We start from the raw sequence: 21,109 nt of genomic DNA, 5'->3' as shown, positions 1-21,109 counted from the left end.
TCGCCACACGATTTCTCTAAGAATAATACCCCCAGGATAGTACTTGGTGATCGATCAAGGTATCACGGTTGCGTCAGCTGTCTCGTAATTAGAAAAGGATGAGCGCCAACCAGAACCACCGATGAATAAGAACCACGAAAATGACGCTAGCTTGCTAGCTAGAACGATCGCGCGAATCAAACTAGCGACAGGAGCGCAAGCTGGCAAACAGAACGCTCCTCGAAACGTACGGAAAAATAATTTATTTTTAAAATAATCGTAAACACTTTGTTTACCAAGCGCTTCGAGGACACACTTTGATAGAATCACCTGACGTGATTAGGGGGAGGTTTGCTGCGCTGTTACTCACTCCCCGCCATCGCGTTTACCGCAGATGATCGTTGATAGACAACGGCGCCACGCCGCGGGAGGTGGGCAGGTGTATAGCTATCAACAGATGTCCTCGAATAGCCAACCCACCGACGGTTCAATTCAGGAAATCAGGTAGATCGGCACTAACCAAACAAGTCAATCAGGCGCCAACCCCAGAGACACTTGAGGACGACGACGACGATGGTTTGTATAGGTAAACAATGTAACTCGTGTCTGGCACACGCGACTACACCGTTGTGCGGATCACCGGACCCCATCAGAAGGCACAAAACCGCTGGTGGTGATTCTAGGTGCTGTCTGTCGCCGCCAGAACGTCGTCACGAACTTCTTGCGCGGAATTGAGCACAATTCTAAGGGCCAGCACCTCTATTCAACTTCCGCCCAACTTGTCTTGCGCTCGTTACCGTGGTGCGACCGATCGTTGATCGCTGTGGGCCTGCTGTGGCCCCATGGAACGAACTGCTCTAATGTTCTGCCCTTGACCGAAGGAGCGATTGGTGCTGCTGCTGCTGCTAGTTCAGATGATGATTAATGTCTTATTAACGGGGTGACCGTTTGGCTCCGGCGATGATTTACGTGCCATTCCATGGCACGTTTGTCAATGCGATGCTAATTTATGGCCCTTTCTGGGATTGAGTGGACCCCCTTTGCTGGCGTATGCTGGTAATGTTGGTTTGGTTGTTGGGTCGTACCACGGTTCGGGCGGTCTGCTGGGGCGTCAGACCTTGGATTTGATTCGGAACGATACCAATGGGTGGCCAGCAAGCTCCTGCAGCAGATGGACACCTGAATTTGTAGTAGGCTTCTTGGACCACGATTAGCTGAAAGCTTTGAAGAGAAGTTGGTTTGATCCAAGTAAGCTGCGATCAAAGTTCTTCAAAGTGGATTAATCAATTGGATTAGATTTGATGGCAGTGTGATGGTTCTACAAAAAATATCCAACATTAAACCAAGAGTTAATAAACAAAGAAAGACATTTCCTTTTCAAATGATCGCTGCGAACCAACCAAAAGCAACTCTCTACGAAACCAAATGCTGGGTCAAAACAAAGCATCCACGCTGAATGGCGACGCGATCTTTGGACCGAAAATAGAACGAAAACAACACCAAATACGTGGAACATGCTCCTCCGCTTGGCTGCCCGGCTATCCGTGAAGCACGCACACACAATCCAATCGGATGGGATCTGGTAGAGAGACCCCGCGCTCGCAGCATCACCGCAGCATAAAACGGTCAACCGCTTCACCGCATAAAATGAGGCAAAACAAACCGGGGCGGCAGCAGCACCAGCACCAGCACCCGATCCACATGCGGTCTCGCTGGCAGTTCGGTTTCGCCGAATTGACGACATGAAAGACCTTGAGCGGCGTTTGTCGTGTGAGAAATAAATTTAAAGGGCTTCCGCGCTCCCTTCCCCTCTGTTATGTTGGTCTCCGGCCCGTGGATCGAGCACCAACGCACCAACATAGGCCGGCACGGCTCGCAACATTGTATCGCGCGCGCCGCGAACGTGCTCATTTGCCATTCTAGTGAGCATCATCCCCGTTGATCGCGAGGAAAAAAGGAGGGTGAGTTGGGGCCGATCCCTCGATCGTACCATCAAGCGCACCGCTCTGCGTGATCCGCCCTTTGACTCGACGATCGTCAGATTATGTTTGGCAGAGGGATTTTGGGGGGGATCCATCTATGCTATACACCGCGTGCAGACATTGAATGGCGCATTGGTGGGCATATCGCTGTCACCGAATCCCGAAGCCCCGAACTTGAATACAGAAAACACACAATAGAAAATACGAAAAACAAAACCAAGGGGCGCCGAACAAAAAACAAATAAAAATGGTAAGATAAAAAGCGAAATGAAATTCGAATGCCGGAACGCACTCTTTATGCACCACACAACACAACAACCCCGGCCGCCTCTCGCTCTCTGGCCAACTTATCAAACAACCAACGAACGAACGGAGCACGATAGCGCGAAGCAGTTCCCAAAAGAGTCAGAAAACCTCGCTTGGCATGGAATAAAAAAAAAAGTGATTATTGTTGGCCTGCCTGCCACTCCCATCACCCCTGTTCGTGTTGTGTCATTTGGGATGCAGCACGATTGCGGTACGCAGTTGGACTTGGACCCAACCACAACCTTGGGCCCCTGCACTTGATCGTGATGGAGAAGGAGAGAGAAGCCTTGCTACGGGCTGACTATTTTTAATTCTCCAAAAATTTGATTTATTGACGATCGTCACCATCGTCCTCTGTTGGTTTGTGTTTTGGTTTCTTTGGTTCTTCGTTTGATCTTCACGTAGTGTTGCAGTTCGCTGTCTGCCTGCGGGGTCTTTAATCTGGTTTGGTGGATCTGGGAACGATCGTAAGTAACGAGACAGCGGTTCCAAGTGTCTGTTTCTGCGTGACCTCGACTGCTTTTTGATTTGGTTGCAGAAGGTGTTGTTGTGCCCCCCCCCCCCCCCCCCCCCCTCCCCCGGAGGCAGCTGATTGTCGTGTTTGCTGTACTCGATCATCATTTGTTTTCAAAAAGGTATCTCCAAGTTGAAAATCAATTTGAAACTATTCCCTTAACCCACTCCTTTTGAATGGAGCTATAAGCTATTAATGTGTTTGTAACCATTTATGTAGCTTACTGAGGGTTCCCAAAAATAAGATCAACCACATAAACCACGTCAAGATCAGGTCGAAAACGTGAATCAGTCTCGCTACCCTACCAGCCCTAATCTTCTGCCTAAGCACATCCGATCTCAGATGAGAGTAAAGGCACTCGGCAGTTCGCTATTCTTATTCAAACAACATCGCCATAATCCCCCCCCCCCCCCCCCGGGGGCGTGTGTTCGTTGCTGCGTCTAATTTGTTTCTCAAAAAGCGAAGGTTATTTTTACAAACTTCACCATCAAACAACGCGGCGACGCGATGGCCAATTCGCACCCCCGAGATTCGCATCTTCCGGGTGTTTGCGGTGCACAGGATGCACACCGTACACGCAGTGCACCGCACGCCAAAGTGACTAATTGGTGGTCCGAACACCCTGCATCCCACGCGAACCATCACTTCCTCGCTGTTGACAGAGGGGACGGGGAAGGTCGGGGAAGGTATGCGTACAGCCACATGATTGACCACATTCCTGGTGGCTTACAGGTGCAGCTGCACAGGAGGAAGAAATAAACTACCTCTCACTAGCGCAGCTATTCGCATCTGCTGCCATTAACCATTGCGCTCCTGCAGATTCCTTGTTTGCACATCCACGAGGTGTAATGTACGACGACCGGAAGGGTGAAAGTGACCTCCGGAGTGAGAGATAGAGGAGGAGGTATGAGTGCACCACGATGCACCACCGCTGGCGTTGCTTAGCGAATGACGATGATGATGGTGCATCGAGGTTTTTGGCTTAAAAATAGAATCCCCTACTCGTACCGATCGTACGACCGCTGCACGCAAAACATGCAAAACATCAGGCGATTGCGAAACCGAGGACGAGCACGAGCACGAGCACAAGAGTCTTGGGAGTTACGGTACGCACCGCCACCGCTTGGAGGGGGGTTTGGTTCCCAGAAGTCTAGCACGGATCCGCGGATCAGAACCGCCGATCGCCACGGTGTCTGTCGTAATTGCTGGTGCTAGCGGACCGTGCAGGCGGCCGATTTGTGGGTAGCTTGCCAAAAGTTGCCGGTTGAATGTAGCGCAAATGGGAAACTAGCAACGCGTTCAGGATGTTATCGAATCACGGGAGTTGAGTCACTGATGATGCGCAAGGAGTCATGCGATCGGACGAGACCGACTGACGGCAGCACTCACATGCACACCGGAAAGGGGGAGGGGGGGAGATGGTTCAGGGAATGTGACCTCCTCCGCCCGTGTGTTGTTGTTTTGGGCGAGCGAATCCGTTTTTCGCACATACCGGTACCACACCTACAGGCAGGATTACCTAATGGGTCATCGTCGCCGTTGTCGTTGCCGAGTGTTTGAACTCATCTCGGTAATGCGCACACTGCTGTTGCGAGCTGTTGGGAACGGGAGCAGACTCACGTACGCCACCATGTGGTACTGCAACGCGTTAGCTAATGAGTCAGGGGACAGTCACAGCTAATTTGTTGCGGTTTGAAATTAAATGAGGCCGGTACTAGAATTCCCCGTAACAAGAGGTCGCATCAAAGGAAAAGTTCTTGGTGAGGCGAAGAGTTTCACATCTACCTCCTTCTCTAGCGAGTCGTTGTTCGTTGAACTAATGGTTGTAAGAAAGATAACAAGCAGGTTTGCAGGCGGATCTAGTTCCGTCACTGTCCGTTAAGCGATCAACTTGCCTATAAAATAACCGACGGCAGTAGGCTGTGGCTCCAAAGTGGAAAAAATCCATTAACTACATGATAGATGACCGCGAACATTCGAAGCTAACGGCGGCCATCACTTAGACCGGTGCTATGTTTCGCCATTTTTGGACACTCAATACCGACCGTTTTGTAAATCGAATCCGGTTTTATACGAAGCTAGGCAGATGAGCAGCAGCGGCATTAAATTAATGTTATAAGGCTTTAATTTACCAGAATTAGCATCGGAACAAGGCACTCCATAGAACCTTCTAGGTAATGGTAACGTTTTGTCACACTGTGTGTGCGCTTTAAACAGGCTTTATCTATTCCTAACGTATCTGCTGATCCAATGATTTAGTAGGAAATATCGAGCCACCATCATAACGTGATCGACCATGCTCTTCCTGCGTGATGTGTTCCCGTTTAACTTTAACCAAGGCCATTCCGTTCACACAGATTCGTTTTGAGCAGTCTGCTGATTCACCGAGCGCCGGTAATCTGGATCGGCGCCATTATACAGGGCCTGCGGCAACCAGGAAGATGATCGCCGGATTAATTCAAGCTGAAGATCGATTCCAGCGCATGGGAAACCGGTGGTGACCGGCACTTCCGGATGATGTGGACTTCGTACTGGCTTCCAAAAAAAAAACACTAACAAAAATCATTGAAGGTCAGTACGACAGTACTTCCGGGCCGCTCGTTGGCGCACGCCCGCTTCTGGGTAGCTCATTACGCATGTGCACCTTCAAGTAGCGCGTTCTATCATCATTATTCAATTCATTTTCATTCCAGGCCCTGAGCACGACCACCAGGGTTGGCCAAAAAAAGGAAACAACAACAAAAAAGGCACCAAATGGGATGTGGGCCAACACGTTCCGGAGTTCAGGAATGTCTTAACCGAACTGTTACGAAATGGTTCGCCGACTCCAGAACCCGGATCGTCTTCAGGCCCACCTGGATGGACGGTGCCTGGATTGGCGTGGCGTGGCGTGGCGTGGACGGGTTTTTTAATGTGCCAGTCGCTCTTCGACCCGCATCGGATCGCACGGTGACTTTGCGCACACCAGGCCACCACCATAATGGTGCTGAGTCACCTTCTCGCTAGGTCCGTGTGGTGTTTTCGTTTTCAAAGTCAAGGTCAGCGGCAGTGGAGCGAGACTGTGGCACTTAGGCCTTCGGGGGCTGGGGGGCGCATAAGATACCGCATCGCACCGCAAGGTACGGCCACCGGCACCGTGGGCACGATGTGTTACAAAACAACGCTTTTAACGACCGTCCATGCGGGCGTACGGTGGAGGAATACGGTTTGTGAGAGCAAGGCGAACAAGAAGCAGAAGAAGTAGGTAGGCTCTTCCTCCGTTGGCGATCGTGTTGATGATTTATGCCGACAGGATTTGGAACGTAACGAAAGTGAAACAGCAAACAAGCCTCATCCACCTTTGGGTGGATGGATGAGTGTTAGAACGAAGCGGGAACACGATTACGCTCGTAAAATCGTAAAGTTGCTTCTAATGGCGACAGTTCTTTACAGTTAATTACAGAATGTTGTCTGGCCAGGTGCGAAAGCAAAACGGCACAACGTTATTGGAAGCGACTTTTAAACGTAAACGATTCGTACAGTTTCGATTCGAATGTTCATTAAATTGATTAAGAAATTGAATAAATGGAAGTGATTTCAAATAGCTTGTGCCAACGATGTGCCATATTTGAGCAAATTTATTTTCAAAGAATAGTTATTAATCTTGAAAAGCCTTTGTTCTCAGGATTGCATACTTTCGAAAAGCTTCTGAATGGTTTGAAAGTTACCGAGAATATCTTTGGTAACAGCCTCTGCACTGTTTAACACACTCTGGATATCGGCCAACGCAGCTTGAAGGCTAGCATTGGGCACTAAACGAGGTTGAGTGTGTCGTGGTTGTACAGGGACTACAGATGGGTTTTGTGGCTTATTGACCATATCTCGAATAGCTCGATCACCATGCATCCCGGTACACAACAGATTCTTATCCACTTTACAGTAACCATCGAACCAATCGGAGGCCAGTAACTCCGGTGCTATCGCGATGTGATCTGCCGATCGTACCTTATCATTGCATGGATCCTTTTGGTATTTACTAAATCCTGCCTCTTGAAAGCTGTCTCTGATTGCTGCGGGAGAAATGGCGCAAGACCAGACGCGGGCTAGGATGTTAACGGCATCTAATATAGACACCTTCCAGTTGAACGCCTAAAAGCAAAGAAAACATTCCAATCAGAATTGAGGGTGATTGATTACAAGAGCAGTTACTAACCTTGTCGTCTTCCATAGATTGTAGGTTTTGGTTTAACAGCTTTTCGCGATAATGTTGCTTCAATCGTTGGATGAAACTAAACTGAAGATTGCCGAAGCAGGAATCCGGTTTTAAGAACAGTAGTTTAACAGCTTTCAATCGAATATCGTTCTCGCGATTTACGAACGCTGGATTGTCCTCAATCACGAGCAGGGCGTTCCGGTTCGCCTTCTGGAATATTTTGTCCAGCTGCTCAATGTATCCCCGCAGCACTGTCCAGCACAACCAGGAGCAAAGGTTATACCGATAGAGCATGGGGAGGGATTTGATATCACTGAAGCAGCTGGGCGTTTTTTGGTTCCCGATCACCATCATAGGAAGCTTCTCCGATCCGTCCATATTGACGGTACACAGGACGGTTACTCGCTGGTCAGCCAGACCCCCGTTTGGGCACGATTTCCGACTGTACCTGGATACCGCATCCGGTGTGCATTTGTAAAACAAACCAAAAGGAACCAAGAAAAACGTATTTTTCGTTCGATACTGGCCAAGCAGCTTCACCGGATCACACTTTGACTTTTTCGGCGGTTCACTCTTCGCAGCTGGTGCTGGTGCAATTTTGGGTTGTTTCCGGAATTTTTGATACCATCCACTACTGGGCTTGAAATGGGGAACTTTAAACAACTTGGCAAACTGGTGTGCTTTACATTTCAGCCACGGAGTCGTAAGGGGAACGTTGTTGTCCTGGGCCAGTTGAACGGAAAGGCGCATGGCATGTTCCAGCCGTTGTCTGTTCACACGAATCGTTGCATCGGAGATAGTTTTCCTGCGATGGCTTCGGCCGCTATACTTGTCCTTATTCGCATACACTTCCCTGATCGCGCGCACCGGTACGCGGTATTTTTTCGCGACATCCTTCACACTTGCCCCGAACCGATCGATACGCTCCACTATGTCCAGTCTCTGGCTGACCGACAATTTGTACAACACTCGCACATACTCTTTCGTGGCCATAGGACACGGAAAATGGAAAAATCCAACGCCTTTTCGACGGTTTTTATCCGGGAAATCGATCGCGGCGGCGGAACGAAAATCGCGCGCGTTTTCTCACAAAAACAACAACAAAAACACGCGGTTGCCGCGTTTAGGGCGATGGTGAGTTGAAAACTTCTCTCGCGGTTTCGCTTTTCAAATTGGCGGTTTCGTTTTATTGTTGGTTGCTAACAAAATGCAAATCTACTATAAATAAACGGATTTAAAACACACAATTCCTGGTAAACGTATGTCGAGAGCTACCAGTCCATCATTACACACACGCTGCTTAAACTGGATCCATCATTAAAGGCACATTTGTGGAAGAACGGCACAACCGATTGGACCGAGTCTTCCGAAACTCCTCTCGGTTCGGTTTACCCAGCTACGCAAGGTCGGGAATGCGGCGGAACATTTTCCGCCCGATACCGTACAATAGCGCCAGATGGCATCCGTGCAGCGTCAAACTGCTCAGCACGGTGCTGGGATAGGTGTTCCAGCAAAACTCGATCAGCAGCAGCAACAAGAACTTCAAGCTAGTCCCGTACTCCGTGTACCAGGTGAGGTAGGGCAGGCTGTGGAAGTACCACACATAGAACTGATAGTGCAAACTGCGAGCACACACGATACCGATGAAATTCGACAGGAATATCGGCAGCAGTGCCAGCTGGGTGGACCGGTCAAAGTGAATGGAAAACTTGTTCGGACCGGCAGCTGCGGGCTCGATGGTTTCTGGCGTGCTCTTTTGTTTCTCCTTTTCAGCCATCTGTTTGATGCCCTTTTCGAACGATTTCAGGAACTTTTCCTGCTCGACGCTGAGCTTCTCTTCCTCCTTGCGCTTGCCCGCTATCTGCCGTTGTTTCTGCTGCTGTTTGGCTGCCTGCTCTTTTTCAACCCGGTTCTGAGCCGCAATCTGTGGTGCCAGCATCATTTCCAGGTTGCGCAGTCGGCAATAGTTCTGGAAGTATTTGTAGCAGGGCGACGCAAACAGTGCCAGCAGTCCGAGGTGCAGCGCCAACAGTGCCAGGTGAAACAATTTACTCTCGAATACGTCCGGTTCGAGGAAACGATAGTTTACGGTCCACTTGTGCTCAAAGACGCGCCCCAGATCGAAGCTACCCTTTAGGTAAGCCCATGGGTATGTGAGCAAAAAAGGAGCTCCGAGCAGCAGCTGGATCCCGCCGCAAACGATCAACTGCCGCAGCGTACCCATCCAGCCGAGATTAGTAATGAACAGGAGCAGAATGCCAGGAGCAAACAGCAAGATATTCATCTTCACCGATACTCCCAAGCTCAACAGGACGCTTCCCAGCGTCCAGCGACCATCGATGTACGCGTTGAGGGCAGCGTTCAGTAGCAGAATTGCTATCGGATCGTTAAAGAGCCTCAACAAGTAGATGGAGTGGATACGGTAGGAGGTGAACATCGTGATCACCATCACGTACGGCGGGATCTTGCGACTTTTGCAGTACAACCGCAGCACCAGCGTCTGCTGCAGCAGATAGATCACGATGAAGAGGTACTGCGCAAGCCGAATGTTGGTACCGCGAGAGGTGATGAAGTAGAACGCACTATAAATATACACGAAGCCGGCTGGATACACTAGCGGACCGGTGTCACCTGGGATAGAGCGAGAGTTAGTATAACGTTCGAGGATCCACCTGCCCAACGGGTCGCGTACCTCGCAGCTGAGAATAGTCGGTGGTGCCATTGAGGAAACCCTCGCACTCCTGCATGTACGCCTTCCAGTCGATCTCGGTGTAGGGCACATTTTGCACGATGAGCACGTTGAGCACGAAATCGATCGCAAGAATTATCACGGAAACCAGGGGCAACCGGGCGGGATCGAAGATTAACGATTTAGCAAAGGTGAGATTCAGATATTCGCGCTTTATTTTGGCCAACAGCGTCGGTGGTTCCTTGCGAAAAGGTGGGCTCACGGTTTTGCCCGTGGATTTTTGGTAAGCCGTACTCGGAGCCATCGCGGTGCCGTTCGTCTTGTCGCCGTGGCCCCCGGAAAAACGTGTTGTGGTTTTCCACGACCAGCTGAGTTGTCAAGGATGACGTCCCCTGGTTTGACAGCAGCTGCGAAACCAAAACAAACCAGAATTCTTGTGATTTTCTCGTGTTTTTCTCGTGTTTTTCTCGTGTTGGAAGAAAAAAGGCCGGAAAATGGATTACGAGATGAGAAATGTAAGCTGGAATTGCTAAAGGATGATAACGGAATTACAGCAGCACCTTCTTTTCGTTTTAGATCAAAGACTTCCTGCAGCTGTACAACCGGATCACGGATATGTGCTTCAACTCGTGCGTTGACAACCTCTTCGGCCGGGATTTGACTCGCGAGGAGATCTCGTGCGCGGATAATTGCGTCAGCAAGTTCACCAACGTTAACCAGCGGTTACTGCAAGTGTACATGGGTGTCCAGACGGATATCAATCAGCGAAGGATGACCGAGATGGAGGCACAGCAGGCAAAACTATTGGCCGAAGCCCAACAACAGCAGCAGCAGCAACAAGCAACAGCAGAGACGGCCTCTCCAGTCGCGGCAAGCACCGAGGCGGCCGTAGCGTGATTGCACATTTCACAGTTCAGTAATATCGTTGTAGTTTACTAGTGACCGGCTTAATGTTAACCAACCGAAGGGGCTCTGCAAAAATGAACAGAATTTGCCTAAACGTTCTGATAGGAATTCCTGCGTCGGGAAAGACGACTTACTGTGCACAAATTGAGAGAGCGGCCTCCGACCAATTGCACGTGGTGCACGTGTGCTATGATACCTATGTTCCGATCGACACCCAGTACCATCAGTTTCGCGACGAGGCGGGATCGTACAAGCAGCACCGGCAGCAACTTTTATCCTCCGTTGAGGCGATCATTGTTTCAATTCGCGACAATAACCACGACAGCTTGGAACGACTACTGGAGGATTGGGTCCGTGAGTTTAAGGAGCCATTGAAACTGCCCCGCCCTTTGTTTTCCAAAGATTACCTCTTCCTCATCGACGATAACATGTACTACAGAAGCATGCGAATGGAGTGGATCCAGGTAGCCCGAAGGCAGTCGCTAGGTTTCTTTGAAACGTTCTTCGATGTTCCGCTGGAGCTTGCCCTTCAGAGAAACCAGTCTAGAGAGCGATCCGTTCCGGAAGCGACAATAAGGCGTATGTGGATGCGACTAGAGAAACCCTGTAGCGAGCTGTATGGCTGGGAGAAGAACAGCATTTCGATCAATGGGACGCCAGAAGACTTCAATGAAATACTTCCAATGGTCAGCCACTGCCTTGAGAACCCAGAACGGATGGTCAACGTGCCCTGTACTCCAATGGAACAGTCGGTGATTCATCAAATTGATCTTCTGCTACGAAAGGCGATCTCCGAGCGGATGGCCAAAGCCAAGAACTCGATGCCTAAATCGGATCTACGTACCTTTGCCAGCGTGCTACAAGACCGGAAGCTGGAGTTGCTGCAGCGATTAAGAAATGGTGACGAGGAAATTGCCGAGGACAGGATACAGTTTGTGGCGAATGCTCTTCTTTAAGTTTGTGTAGCTCTAGAAACCCGTAGATCGATGCTAATAAATAGAAAATTACGGAAAAATGAGCAACAGTTTAAGCGCAGAATTTTCCGTTAATTCAACAAAATTCACCAAATTCACCATTTCTCCGTTTACACTTGCAGGTTGAACCACCGTGTGTTTGTGTCTGTGTGCCTGTGTGTTGTGTCTTGTTGACATTCGGTTTCGCGCGCGATGTTTGCGGCTGGTCTGCCTAAAAAACCGCCTAAAATTTACCCGCTTTTCCTCGCGGCATCGGGCGCGAAAGCAGTTCCTGGAATGTGCCAAAGAGTTTCCGCCTAAGTTCCGCCTTTGCTCTGTGTGTTTTTTTCCTAAAGCATCGTGCCTCTGCCCGCTGAATGCCGTAGATTATGAATTCCCTCACCAACTTATTACGCCGCGAATCCGGATACGGTAGGTAACAGTGGAAGGGGCCGGGAGCTCGTTCCTGGTGCCACTGGCGGATGGCTCTAATCATCCGGTTTCCGCCCTTCCACAGGATTCGTTCAGCAGTACGATGCTGCGCTTCTGCGGCTGTTGGTCCGGGAACGGGACAGCTGGAAGGGCATAACACCGTCCACGTTCACCGCCGACTTTAACCCATCGCCACCGATCCTGGCGGCCAAGTTTGCCAAGTGTGCCGGCTACGAGCATGTGCTAGCGATTGCCAACGAGGACGGCAAGCTGGCGATACAGAACACGAACGAAGGGAACGAAGAACCGGGCGGTGAGCGGTCGCTCGATGGCGTACAGTGTCACTACAATGCCGTGTTCGACATCGAGTGGATGCCAGGGGAGATGAAGATCGTGACCGCTTCCGGCGATCATACGGCTCAGCTGTGGTCGGTAACGGAATCGGATCTCGTCAGTACGCAAGCATTCCGTGGCCATTCCCGATCGGTAAAGACGGCCGCCTTTCGTCGCGATGATCCGGCCATATTCGCTACCGGGGGACGTGATGGAGCCATCCTAATCTGGGACATCCGAGCACAGCTCGGTTCAAATCTGTTGCCACGGGCGGACAACTGTATCTACAGTGGACATGCCGGTGGTCCCGGAACGCCGGCATCTCATCGGAAGCGTACAAGACAGACACCGAAGATACCGGCACAGGGTTGTAGCAGCAGCATCACGGGGCTAGTGTTCCAGGATAGCAATACACTGATCTCGTGTGGTGCCGGTGATGGAGTGATCAAAGTGTGGGACACCCGGCGTCACTATACCAGCCATCAGCGAGATCCTCTGCCCAAGCATAGCTTCCCGTACGCCGGGACGACAACGTTGAAAGGCTTCACGAATCTAGTGATCGATGAGGCACGCCATCGGCTGTACGTGAACTGTATGGACAATCACATCTACTGCTACAATGTGTCCACGTACGAAGCGCAACCACTGCAGCGGTATGGGGGCTTCAAGAATGGTACGTTCTACGTGAAGGCAGCCCTTAGCCCCGACGGACAGTATCTGATCAGTGGATCAAGCGACGAACGAAGCTACGTCTGGAACGTGGACCATCCGAATCCGCTGCTACAGTTACGTGGCCACGCAGCGGAAGTAACAAGCGTGGCGTGGATGCAAAGCCGTCGCAAGGTACGCCTCGTAACGTGTAGTGACGATGCGCGACACAAGATCTGGCGCCTCGGACCGGAAGAGCTGGACTCGGATGAAAGACAGCAATTGCGTGGTACAACCGAGTACTGCAGTTCCTATCGCCAACAGCCACACAGTCCACGGGCTGCCGCTCGACCAAAGGCACTCGAGTTTACACCACGATCGCTGAAACGAAATGTGCAACGGAACGAAACGACACCAAGCACACTGGAGGGTGTCAGCCGAACGCCAACCAACGCTGGAAGTGCGCTGGCTGGCAGCAGCAGCAGTACGACAGGAGCCAGTACAGGCATTGCCACTAGCGGCTGTAACAAACGATCGTACCAGATGATGGCACAGAGTGAAGATCTTTGTGCACCCGGTGCGGAAGACACTGGTCCGCCTGTGTCGTTGTGTCCCCCCGTGAAGCGACCGTATCGAAGTGAAGAATGCCGTGGACGACGGCTGTTTAGTCCGGCAAACTGTAAATCTTCCTTCAGCTTTACCGCGCTCGAGATTGCCTCCAGTTCCTCCTCATCCCGTAGCCTTAACGTTATTCTGGAGGCAAGTGAAGAGCAACAGACAACGATTGGTAGCCGATCACCGTGTAAATCTCCTCTCGCAACCGCCGATCTCAACGTACGATCACTCAACACCGCTACCACCAGTGCCGTTAACCTTCGTTCAATGCTCTGCTCCTCGCCCACGACATCGTTACTCAATCTGACGCTACCGAATTTTGTGATCGACGGTGAAGCTCCACATCTCGTGAACGTGATCGCCAGTGGTGGTGGTTCGGGTGCACCAGGATCACTTAAAGATGGCACTGCAGGGGGAGGTCCTGGAGCGGGAACCGGTAACGGTACCGGTGCATCGGTTGGAATGATGATGAAGCACAAACTAAAGGAAAACATCGATTGGCTGACAAAGATCCGCAAACAGAAGCTACTGCAAGCGGCCAAAACCATCATCAGCGATGGTGGTGGTGGTGGTGCTGGCGGTGAGGGAAGATCACTGGTTGACGGTGTGGAAGACACGGTATCGCTGCTTCTATCTCCACGGCTTCAGCAACTGAAGGCGTGTGATGAGCGGATGAGCAGCACCAGTACCTTGCTACAACCCACCTCCTCCTGCTCTTCCTCTTCTTCCTGCACTGCCGTGGAAGATGGTGCGGATGCAACAAGTCAACCGACGACACCGACAAGCCGGAAAAGGCGTTCGTCTAGAACGAGTTTCGATTGCATCTCGCAGATACAGACGGATGGCGGTGGTGGATTGGGGCCTCGAACACCGAAAAGTCGACGAAATTCCGTTGGCGTCAGCAACGGTGGCAGTGCGAGCATAACCGTTGGCATGCAACCGACGACACCCGAAGCGACGGTGTCCATTAGGCGATATTTTACCGTCACTACCACCCCTACCAGCCGGATGAACGTGCAAACGTCGCATTGAAGACCGGCCGGTCGATGTGTTCCATGGGATGCAATTTTCTTTGTATTGATGAATTCAAAGGGATCACCAAAAAAGCAGGATTTTGAATTAGGTTAAAGTTAAGACAAAACACAAGAGCACACCGCCATACGGGATTTCATTTATGCTTCTTTACTTTTTATTAAGCGAACCATTCACCCATGCTCTTACTCTATCTCCTGCGAGTTTGAATCGCAATGAAGTGCACTTTGAAAGCGTTAGCATTTAGTGGTTTTAGTACGGCAAAAAAGGGGGGGTAGTGGATAGGAGGGCTAGGAACAGCGCTGTTCCCAAAGATGCCCCTCGCCAACATTTAGCTAACGGTATGACGCTCAGGATGTCTAGGTGATAACCAACATGATTACACAGTGAGTGAAAAGGAGGGGTTTGCGGACAAAAGAAATAGAAATAAAAATACACTTTATGCTTCCTTGTTTGACAAAATGAAAAAGAATTGTTTGCTTTATTTTTCTAGCCAAGCACTCGACCGTCTTACGATGAAATGATTCATAAAATGAACTTAGACGCTCTCATTCACAGTATAATGCCGTCTGCATGCCAGCTTCTTTTAAGCTTCCAGTAATTAGAAGATCATAAAACAGTCAACCACTTACGATCTTTATCGTTTCTTTAATCTCAGTCGCACAGCTGATTGCCAGCTCCACTGTACCTTGTCTCCATGAGAACCACTGCCACTTGAAGTCCGATTCAAGAGCGCGATATTCGTTATCTAATCATCAGATCGTGAAACGAAGGAGAAAGTGTAGCAAGAGGACCCTTATAAAAACACTCATCCACCATCCTGTCGCACTACAGTCTCTCACCATTCGCTATCCCAAGATGCGTTCTTCCATTTCTCTATCGCTAGCTACCATAGTGGCTTGCCTGGCACTACCAACGTTCGCACGCGTTTGCACGCCGACCGGAAACGAAGCAGTGCAAGCTAACGGAAGGCCAACGTTTACTGGCCAGTTCCCGCACCATGCACTGCTCGTGGTACAGTTCGGTGATCATCAGGAAACACGGCACTGCAGTGGCGCTCTCGTGGACGATCGGCACGTCCTAACCGTGGCCCAGTGTGTCGAGGGAAGCACCGAGATTGAGGTCCATCTCGGCGCGCACTGTCTGCTGCAGGGAGACGACAAATTCCGGTACGTTTTCACGGCCCTTCAGTACACCGTCCGCGACGGTTACGATCCGGAAACGTTCGTCAACGATGTGGCCTTGGTACGGTTCAGCGAGGAATCGGTCCGTCTGCCACCGTGGGTGTATCCGGCGCGGCTTCCCGAACCGGACGAACAGCATTCGGTTGGCCAGGAGGTGCTCTCGAGTGGATTCGGTTTGCTCAACTATCAAACGAGCTCGGCAGCCGATGCCCTCCAGTACGTGCGGTTGGTCGTGCTCGATGCGGAAACTTGCCAGCAGGAGTTTAACTTTGTCACACCGAACACCGGACGGTTCTGTGCTCAGGACCGTGATCAAGAACCGAACTGTGTTAGCGATGTCGGTAGTCCGCTCGTACTGAAGGAGGGCCGTCTGCAGCATTACGTGTTGCTTGGTTTGTCCAGCTTTGGACAGAAGTTTGCCTGCAATCACGGTAACCCGGGTGCACTACAGGAAGTGCGTGAACATACGGCCTGGATCCGGGAAGTGCTCTCGAGCTCCTCTGCCGTTTAACACGTGCGCGTGAATAGCGTAAATAAAAGGAAAAAAACAATTGCCAATATAATATCATCAAACAAAGCATTTATAGCACCTCGGGTCGTCGAACACTAAAGGGGAGCGTGTGAGCTGTTGGCCGGTTTGAAATCAAATACCGAACCAGTAAACAAACACACGATCACTGTTTGGGCGATTTTGGAACGGCGTGGCGTAGCATTATGCAATCTCCATGCGTCCATAAATAAACACAGCACGATCCCACTCATCAGAACTCCCCGTGGTTTAATCGTGGCCGCTCGCCGTAGGGTACCGTGCGTTAAAAAAAAAGCGTTTAACGCTAAAAATATGCGTTAAAACATTTTAAAAATAATAAAAAATATTAATAAAGTTAAAGTTAGTTTGTTTGAAACGCGCAAACGATGGAGGCGCAAACGTAACGCTTGTAGCGATCGACCTGCAGGCAGCGCCCTCTGTAGCTCCAAATGCGTTACGTTTGCGCCTCCATCGTTTGTAAAAAAATCTTCTCCACTTCTCCGAACAGGTTCCTCGTTGCGTAGGGGTTTCCTTAGTAGTTAAAATGATTGGGCAAATTGAAGTGTTTAATAATCGGAGCTAAAACAAAACTCATCTTTCTGAGATTCTCCGTGAACCTCCAAACAGATAGCGAAAAGTAGACACCGCGGTCGTAGTAAGCGCGTGAGTTGTCGGTTCAGTGAGCGACCCCACGAGTAAGCATCACATTTCTCCGCCAACTGAGCTGCCGATGGAACTCTCCACCGTGCGTGCAACAGGCAGCAGCAGCAGCAGCAGCAAAGCGAACGCGATTCTGACCCACACGTTCTGGGATCAATAAATTGTGGGTGTACAGAGCGAATGCTTGCGCATCCTCTATTACCGTCCTACTTCCATGGTTCGTTCTACATTCAACAGATAGGGGGAGGACAGACCATCAGACCATCGCTACACTCACTTGCCGCCCCACGGGTTGATGGTTCTGCTGCAACAGAACAGGATGCTGTCGATCGTGTCCAGCTCGGGCAACCGAAAGTGGACGGCCCGGAGCGCGTATGTAAAGGCCTCATCGCGTGCTCACGACATGCCACAGGTTGGTTCTGGATGAAATTGCACCCCGAACACACCGTCATCTCTGTCTTTCTCTCCACGAACAGAGCGTCAGTTGCATGATGTTCCGTTCGATCGGTATTGAGGAATCCTCAGCAGCTCTTCAGTTGATCCCTTTTGTTGTGAATTATTTGTAAATGCTTTAGATGGTTCTTAATTAACATTCATGGTCGTAAACTACAACAAATCGGTTTTATTCTATCATATTTTATCCCGGCTGTACCAAAAACCCACCAAACCGAGTAGAGAGAACCGTTAACCAAGCGCCATGCACATCACACGACACGTTACCATTCAGCTCGCCGTCGTCGGTGCTTCGGTTTTCGGCACATCAATCGGCCAGTCCATGAGTGACCGAAGTGGACGTGTGCTCGGTAGCACGCTCGGTTTTTCCCTCGGTGTTGGAGAACGAAGAAGTAACCGTAGTAGTAGACGAAGGCAGGAAAGCAACCCGGTGGTGGGTCGTGGGAAGTAGTAACCGGGCCCTGGCACCACCAGCAGCAACAATAGAATACACACCGTGCGGGGGGTGGGTATCGTGGGTACCGCGTTTCGCTTTTCGCGAACCAACTGCACGCGCTCACACGCCACGGCCACCGCCAGGCATCATCTTCGCGCGTTAGTATTCTCGTAACGCTCCGTTCGATCGGTCGTCGTTGTCGTCGTCGTTATTCGTCCCGGTCGGTCGAAGATTTGGTGTTTTACGCTTCTTCTGATTCCCGGCTCCCCAAACCGGAAGGAGGGGGGGGAGAGCGTTCTACAAGGTTTGTGCACTACCGCCGCAGTTCAGCATTACGCACCGCACGCACGTAACGAAGTCGGCGAGTTGCGAAGCGTCTTACGGAGGGCGTGTGACGTCTTATCAGGTTGCGGTTTCTGGGCTGGGGTGACCACATTAAATAGACACACGAGGCAAAACGTCTAGATATCCAGTGACGGTCAGTAGTGACGCGCGCGCGGTCGCCTCGCTCGCGGTTGTATGAGTGTGTTCAAGTGCCCGCCTTCTTCCTCGCCGGTCACCACTGCCGGTGCCTGGAGGGCCTGGGGTTGGTGGTAATCTCCGGCGAGCCCGAAACTCTCGCTCTGTTCAATCTCGCAATCTCTTCATACGGTCAACGACGTGGTGAACGTGGTGGCGGCTCCGCGATCCGGCAGCGCGATCGATCTTCTCGTCCACGACGATCACAACACACAATACCGGATAGCGAGACACAAATATATACACACGCCGGTCTAGTGTGTGCCGTTGCTCTTCCTTCCTCGCCGTCCTTGAACTTATTTTTATGCTCCTGTTTCACTTCCGCTCCCCTGAATCGCTCGCTCGATCCCCAATCCAGTGAGCATAGTAATTGGCCGCAACAACGAAAGGGGCAGGTCCGGGTGTTCCGTGCTCCTTTGAACCACCTGATGCCACATGTTCTTTCTCACACTACTCACGCCGGGACCAGCTCCAGCTCGCACAAGCTAATAGTGCGTTGCGGTAGTGTGCGTTTGGAGGAAAAGGCTTGTTCCAGCAGAAGAGGAGCGTACTTTTTGTGGCTGACTCCTGATAATTGGGCTACCGGGTGAACTATTTGACCGTGAAGTGTCTCTTTGTTTCATTAACTCTCTCTCTGTAGGCTCTTGATTACTTTCGGCATTCCGATTCATCCTTGTCGCTTTGCTTCTACCAAACGATCGATTGAGGATTGATGTTTTGATTCCACGTTAAAGTAGTGTTCGATCGGTTGTGGCTATCGATCACCATCTCTCTCTCTCTCTCTCTCTCTCTCTCTCTCTCTCTCTCTCTCTCTCTCTCTCGCTTACGCTTATCGCAATCGTCTTTCGCGAACCGTGCAGTAGCAGTAAGTGTGTGGGGCATGTGGCGCCCATGTGCCTGAGAATAGATTTTTGCATCAACTGCTGCCGCTGCCGCTACTGATAGCAACCATCCATCCATCCATCCATCCATCTGTCTGTGTGTTCGTGTGGGTGCCTGGCAGAGCCCCAATCCTTCTCGCTCGCCATCGTGTGGTGCTCGGGGGTGGAGTGTGCCAGTTTTGATCTTCGCGTGGCCGCACGCGATTCTCGTCTTATCGCGCGGCGTTTGCCCGCCGCCAGACACAGTGGCCATGTGATCCCGACCGTCTCTATATTCACATCACGTCGGTCCGCCGTGGTTGGCGTTAATGTCTGAGTGCGCGAAGCCGTGAGCCTCGCGCCCACAGAGAGAGGCCTGTTTGTTTGGATTGAGCCAAGCGGCAAAGTCCACGGCTGGCAAGATCGAACGTTCGATCGGTTTGCTTGGTCATACAATGGCGCAACATGGGGTAGACTCGACGATATCGCGCGTTCGGAGCCAAACCTTACCCGAGGAGCTGGAGTTGTCACTCTTGGATAAGAAGCTTGGACACAGGCACACACCGAGACACCCTTCCTGGGTTGCCACCAAAAAGTCCCCAGTTCCCCCGTTCGGCCCCGGGAAGGGGTTAGTGTGCCAAACCCATTCGCCCGGCCTCCCACCCTCCCGTGGCGTTGCTCGTTGACCGTCAATTTAGTGTGGCGCGCGGTTGTTTACACTGCCACCGATGTCCCCTCCCTGGGCACATTATCGCACCTAATCAATCCCAGTTAGAGCGATTCGTTCACATTGCCATTGGCCACGGTGCGCCGCCGCCTTCGATGAAAACTGGAAAAAGAGGTTTCTAGCCACCACTACCACCACATTCACCACCACCTGTCCCGCAATGCAAATCGCGTCGTGGCCAACGTCGTGGCCAATCAAAAAGGCCACGCCGCCGCCGCTGCCACCGCGCGCGAGAGAGAGATGAGTTCAAGCCAGTGGCCAGTGCGCCAGAAATAATAAATTCAAATCATTGCCTGCACATTGTTCGGTTGATTGGCCGCACCACCGCGGTGATTGGGTACCACGACGAGGACGACGACGACGACGACGACGATGATGATAACCGGTGGCCTGCCAGCGCTCTCTTGGTCGCACTCGGTGACGTTCGCGTGTCATATCGGGCGCGCCGTTTTCGACCGGCTGACGATAGAGCGGCGCTTAAGACGGGGAAACGGAGTGGCGAAATTGGCTGGTGCCAGGTCACGCCGGTAAAGCCGGGGACAATGTTGACGAGTCACGCTTTGTTCACGGGGATTGCAATTTGTTAAAGCTGCTGCCTGATCTAAGCAGCCCCTTTTGCCGTTTTGCCGTGAAGATCGAGATGAAGCGAGCAACAGAGCAACTTGGATCGAGTATGAGTTGAATACAAGATGAAGCGAGACTGGCTAAATAGATTTACCCCGTAATGAGCGATATTGTTAACGGATAGTGAGGAGGGAAAATTCGAGAATAAAAATGCAAATCCAGCTCCACCTCCTTCAACTCGTCAAACGATCAGTTCACACTTTGTGAGGTGCAGCTGTTGCACGCACGTATTCATACACGAGAGAGAGAGAGAGAAAGAGAGCGAACGCGAGGTAACGCGATAAGTGTGTAAACTGCAACGCACAGTGTGTGTACCATCCCCCCCGGGGGGGAGGAGGAGGAACCTTCACGCGATCGCGTTCCGTGGATGCTGGAAGCAAAAGGTGCTCGCGCTGTGATGTAATACGTACGTGCGATCCGAAAACCTTTCGTGACAGAAGTGGTGAAGTTATGGGTGAAGAAACATCATTCTGGCACACGATCACACGATCGTGCCAAGGGTAGCGGTGAGCCCGTAGCAGCCCCAAACATGGGCC

At 51.2% G+C, this 21,109-nt stretch overlaps 7 protein-coding genes across 9 annotated transcripts in view; 5 read left to right on the top strand and 2 right to left on the bottom strand.

The window, feature by feature from the left end:
• The window catches only part of LOC126577598 (high affinity cAMP-specific and IBMX-insensitive 3',5'-cyclic phosphodiesterase 8), a 403,282-nt gene that overhangs the window by 268,148 nt on the left and 114,025 nt on the right, over positions 1-21,109 (top strand). The window lies entirely within an intron of this gene.
• Positions 6,356-7,969, bottom strand: LOC126577614 (tigger transposable element-derived protein 4-like). The gene is made up of 2 exons (XM_050239384.1): positions 6,974-7,969; positions 6,356-6,909 (listed from the first exon to the last, which is right to left on the bottom strand). Exons 1-2 carry the CDS (start codon positions 7,964-7,966, stop codon positions 6,442-6,444), a joined length of 1,461 nt encoding a protein of 486 aa, XP_050095341.1. The 5' UTR covers positions 7,967-7,969; the 3' UTR covers positions 6,356-6,441.
• LOC126577605 (lethal(2)neighbour of tid protein 2) lies at positions 7,992-9,987 on the bottom strand. The gene is made up of 2 exons (XM_050239372.1): positions 9,666-9,987; positions 7,992-9,604 (listed from the first exon to the last, which is right to left on the bottom strand). Exons 1-2 carry the CDS (start codon positions 9,964-9,966, stop codon positions 8,370-8,372), a joined length of 1,536 nt encoding a protein of 511 aa, XP_050095329.1. The 5' UTR covers positions 9,967-9,987; the 3' UTR covers positions 7,992-8,369.
• LOC126577628 (mitochondrial import inner membrane translocase subunit Tim10B) lies at positions 10,111-10,559 on the top strand. Its single transcript, XM_050239404.1, has 2 exons — positions 10,111-10,177; positions 10,239-10,559. The coding sequence occupies exons 1-2, from the start codon at positions 10,157-10,159 to the stop codon at positions 10,557-10,559; spliced, it is 342 nt and encodes a 113-aa protein (XP_050095361.1). The 5' UTR covers positions 10,111-10,156.
• LOC126577619 (L-seryl-tRNA(Sec) kinase) lies at positions 10,613-11,596 on the top strand. Its single transcript, XM_050239392.1, has one exon. It carries the CDS (start codon positions 10,613-10,615, stop codon positions 11,522-11,524), a length of 912 nt encoding a protein of 303 aa, XP_050095349.1. The 3' UTR covers positions 11,525-11,596.
• Positions 11,743-15,053, top strand: LOC126577601 (protein lethal(2)denticleless). The gene is made up of 2 exons (XM_050239360.1): positions 11,743-11,953; positions 12,039-15,053. Exons 1-2 carry the CDS (start codon positions 11,911-11,913, stop codon positions 14,579-14,581), a joined length of 2,586 nt encoding a protein of 861 aa, XP_050095317.1. The 5' UTR covers positions 11,743-11,910; the 3' UTR covers positions 14,582-15,053.
• On the top strand, positions 15,409-16,532 carry LOC126577621 (collagenase-like). Its single transcript, XM_050239394.1, has one exon. It carries the CDS (start codon positions 15,440-15,442, stop codon positions 16,274-16,276), a length of 837 nt encoding a protein of 278 aa, XP_050095351.1. The 5' UTR covers positions 15,409-15,439; the 3' UTR covers positions 16,277-16,532.

Source organism: Anopheles aquasalis, chromosome 3, assembly GCF_943734665.1.
Source record: "Anopheles aquasalis chromosome 3, idAnoAquaMG_Q_19, whole genome shotgun sequence".
Lineage (NCBI taxonomy): Eukaryota > Metazoa > Arthropoda > Insecta > Diptera > Culicidae > Anopheles > Anopheles aquasalis.
The sequence above is the reverse complement of the archived record's forward strand: the minus strand, read 5'-3'. Positions and strand labels throughout refer to the sequence as shown.

Coding starts and splice junctions, on each gene's coding strand:
- LOC126577614 (XM_050239384.1), bottom strand. CDS start 7,966: ATGGCCACGAAAGAGTATGTGCGAGTGTTGTACAAATTGTCGGTCAGC. Junction 6,910..6,973: donor AATCTATGGAAGACGACAAG/GTTAGTAACTGC, acceptor CTTTGCTTTTAG/GCGTTCAACTGGAAGGTGTC.
- LOC126577605 (XM_050239372.1), bottom strand. CDS start 9,966: ATGGCTCCGAGTACGGCTTACCAAAAATCCACGGGCAAAACCGTGAGC. Junction 9,605..9,665: donor CGACTATTCTCAGCTGCGAG/GTACGCGACCCG, acceptor GCTCTATCCCAG/GTGACACCGGTCCGCTAGTG.
- LOC126577628 (XM_050239404.1), top strand. CDS start 10,157: ATGGATTACGAGATGAGAAAT. Junction 10,178..10,238: donor TGGATTACGAGATGAGAAAT/GTAAGCTGGAAT, acceptor TTTTCGTTTTAG/ATCAAAGACTTCCTGCAGCT.
- LOC126577619 (XM_050239392.1), top strand. CDS start 10,613: ATGTTAACCAACCGAAGGGGCTCTGCAAAAATGAACAGAATTTGCCTA.
- LOC126577601 (XM_050239360.1), top strand. CDS start 11,911: ATGAATTCCCTCACCAACTTATTACGCCGCGAATCCGGATACG. Junction 11,954..12,038: donor ACGCCGCGAATCCGGATACG/GTAGGTAACAGT, acceptor GCCCTTCCACAG/GATTCGTTCAGCAGTACGAT.
- LOC126577621 (XM_050239394.1), top strand. CDS start 15,440: ATGCGTTCTTCCATTTCTCTATCGCTAGCTACCATAGTGGCTTGCCTG.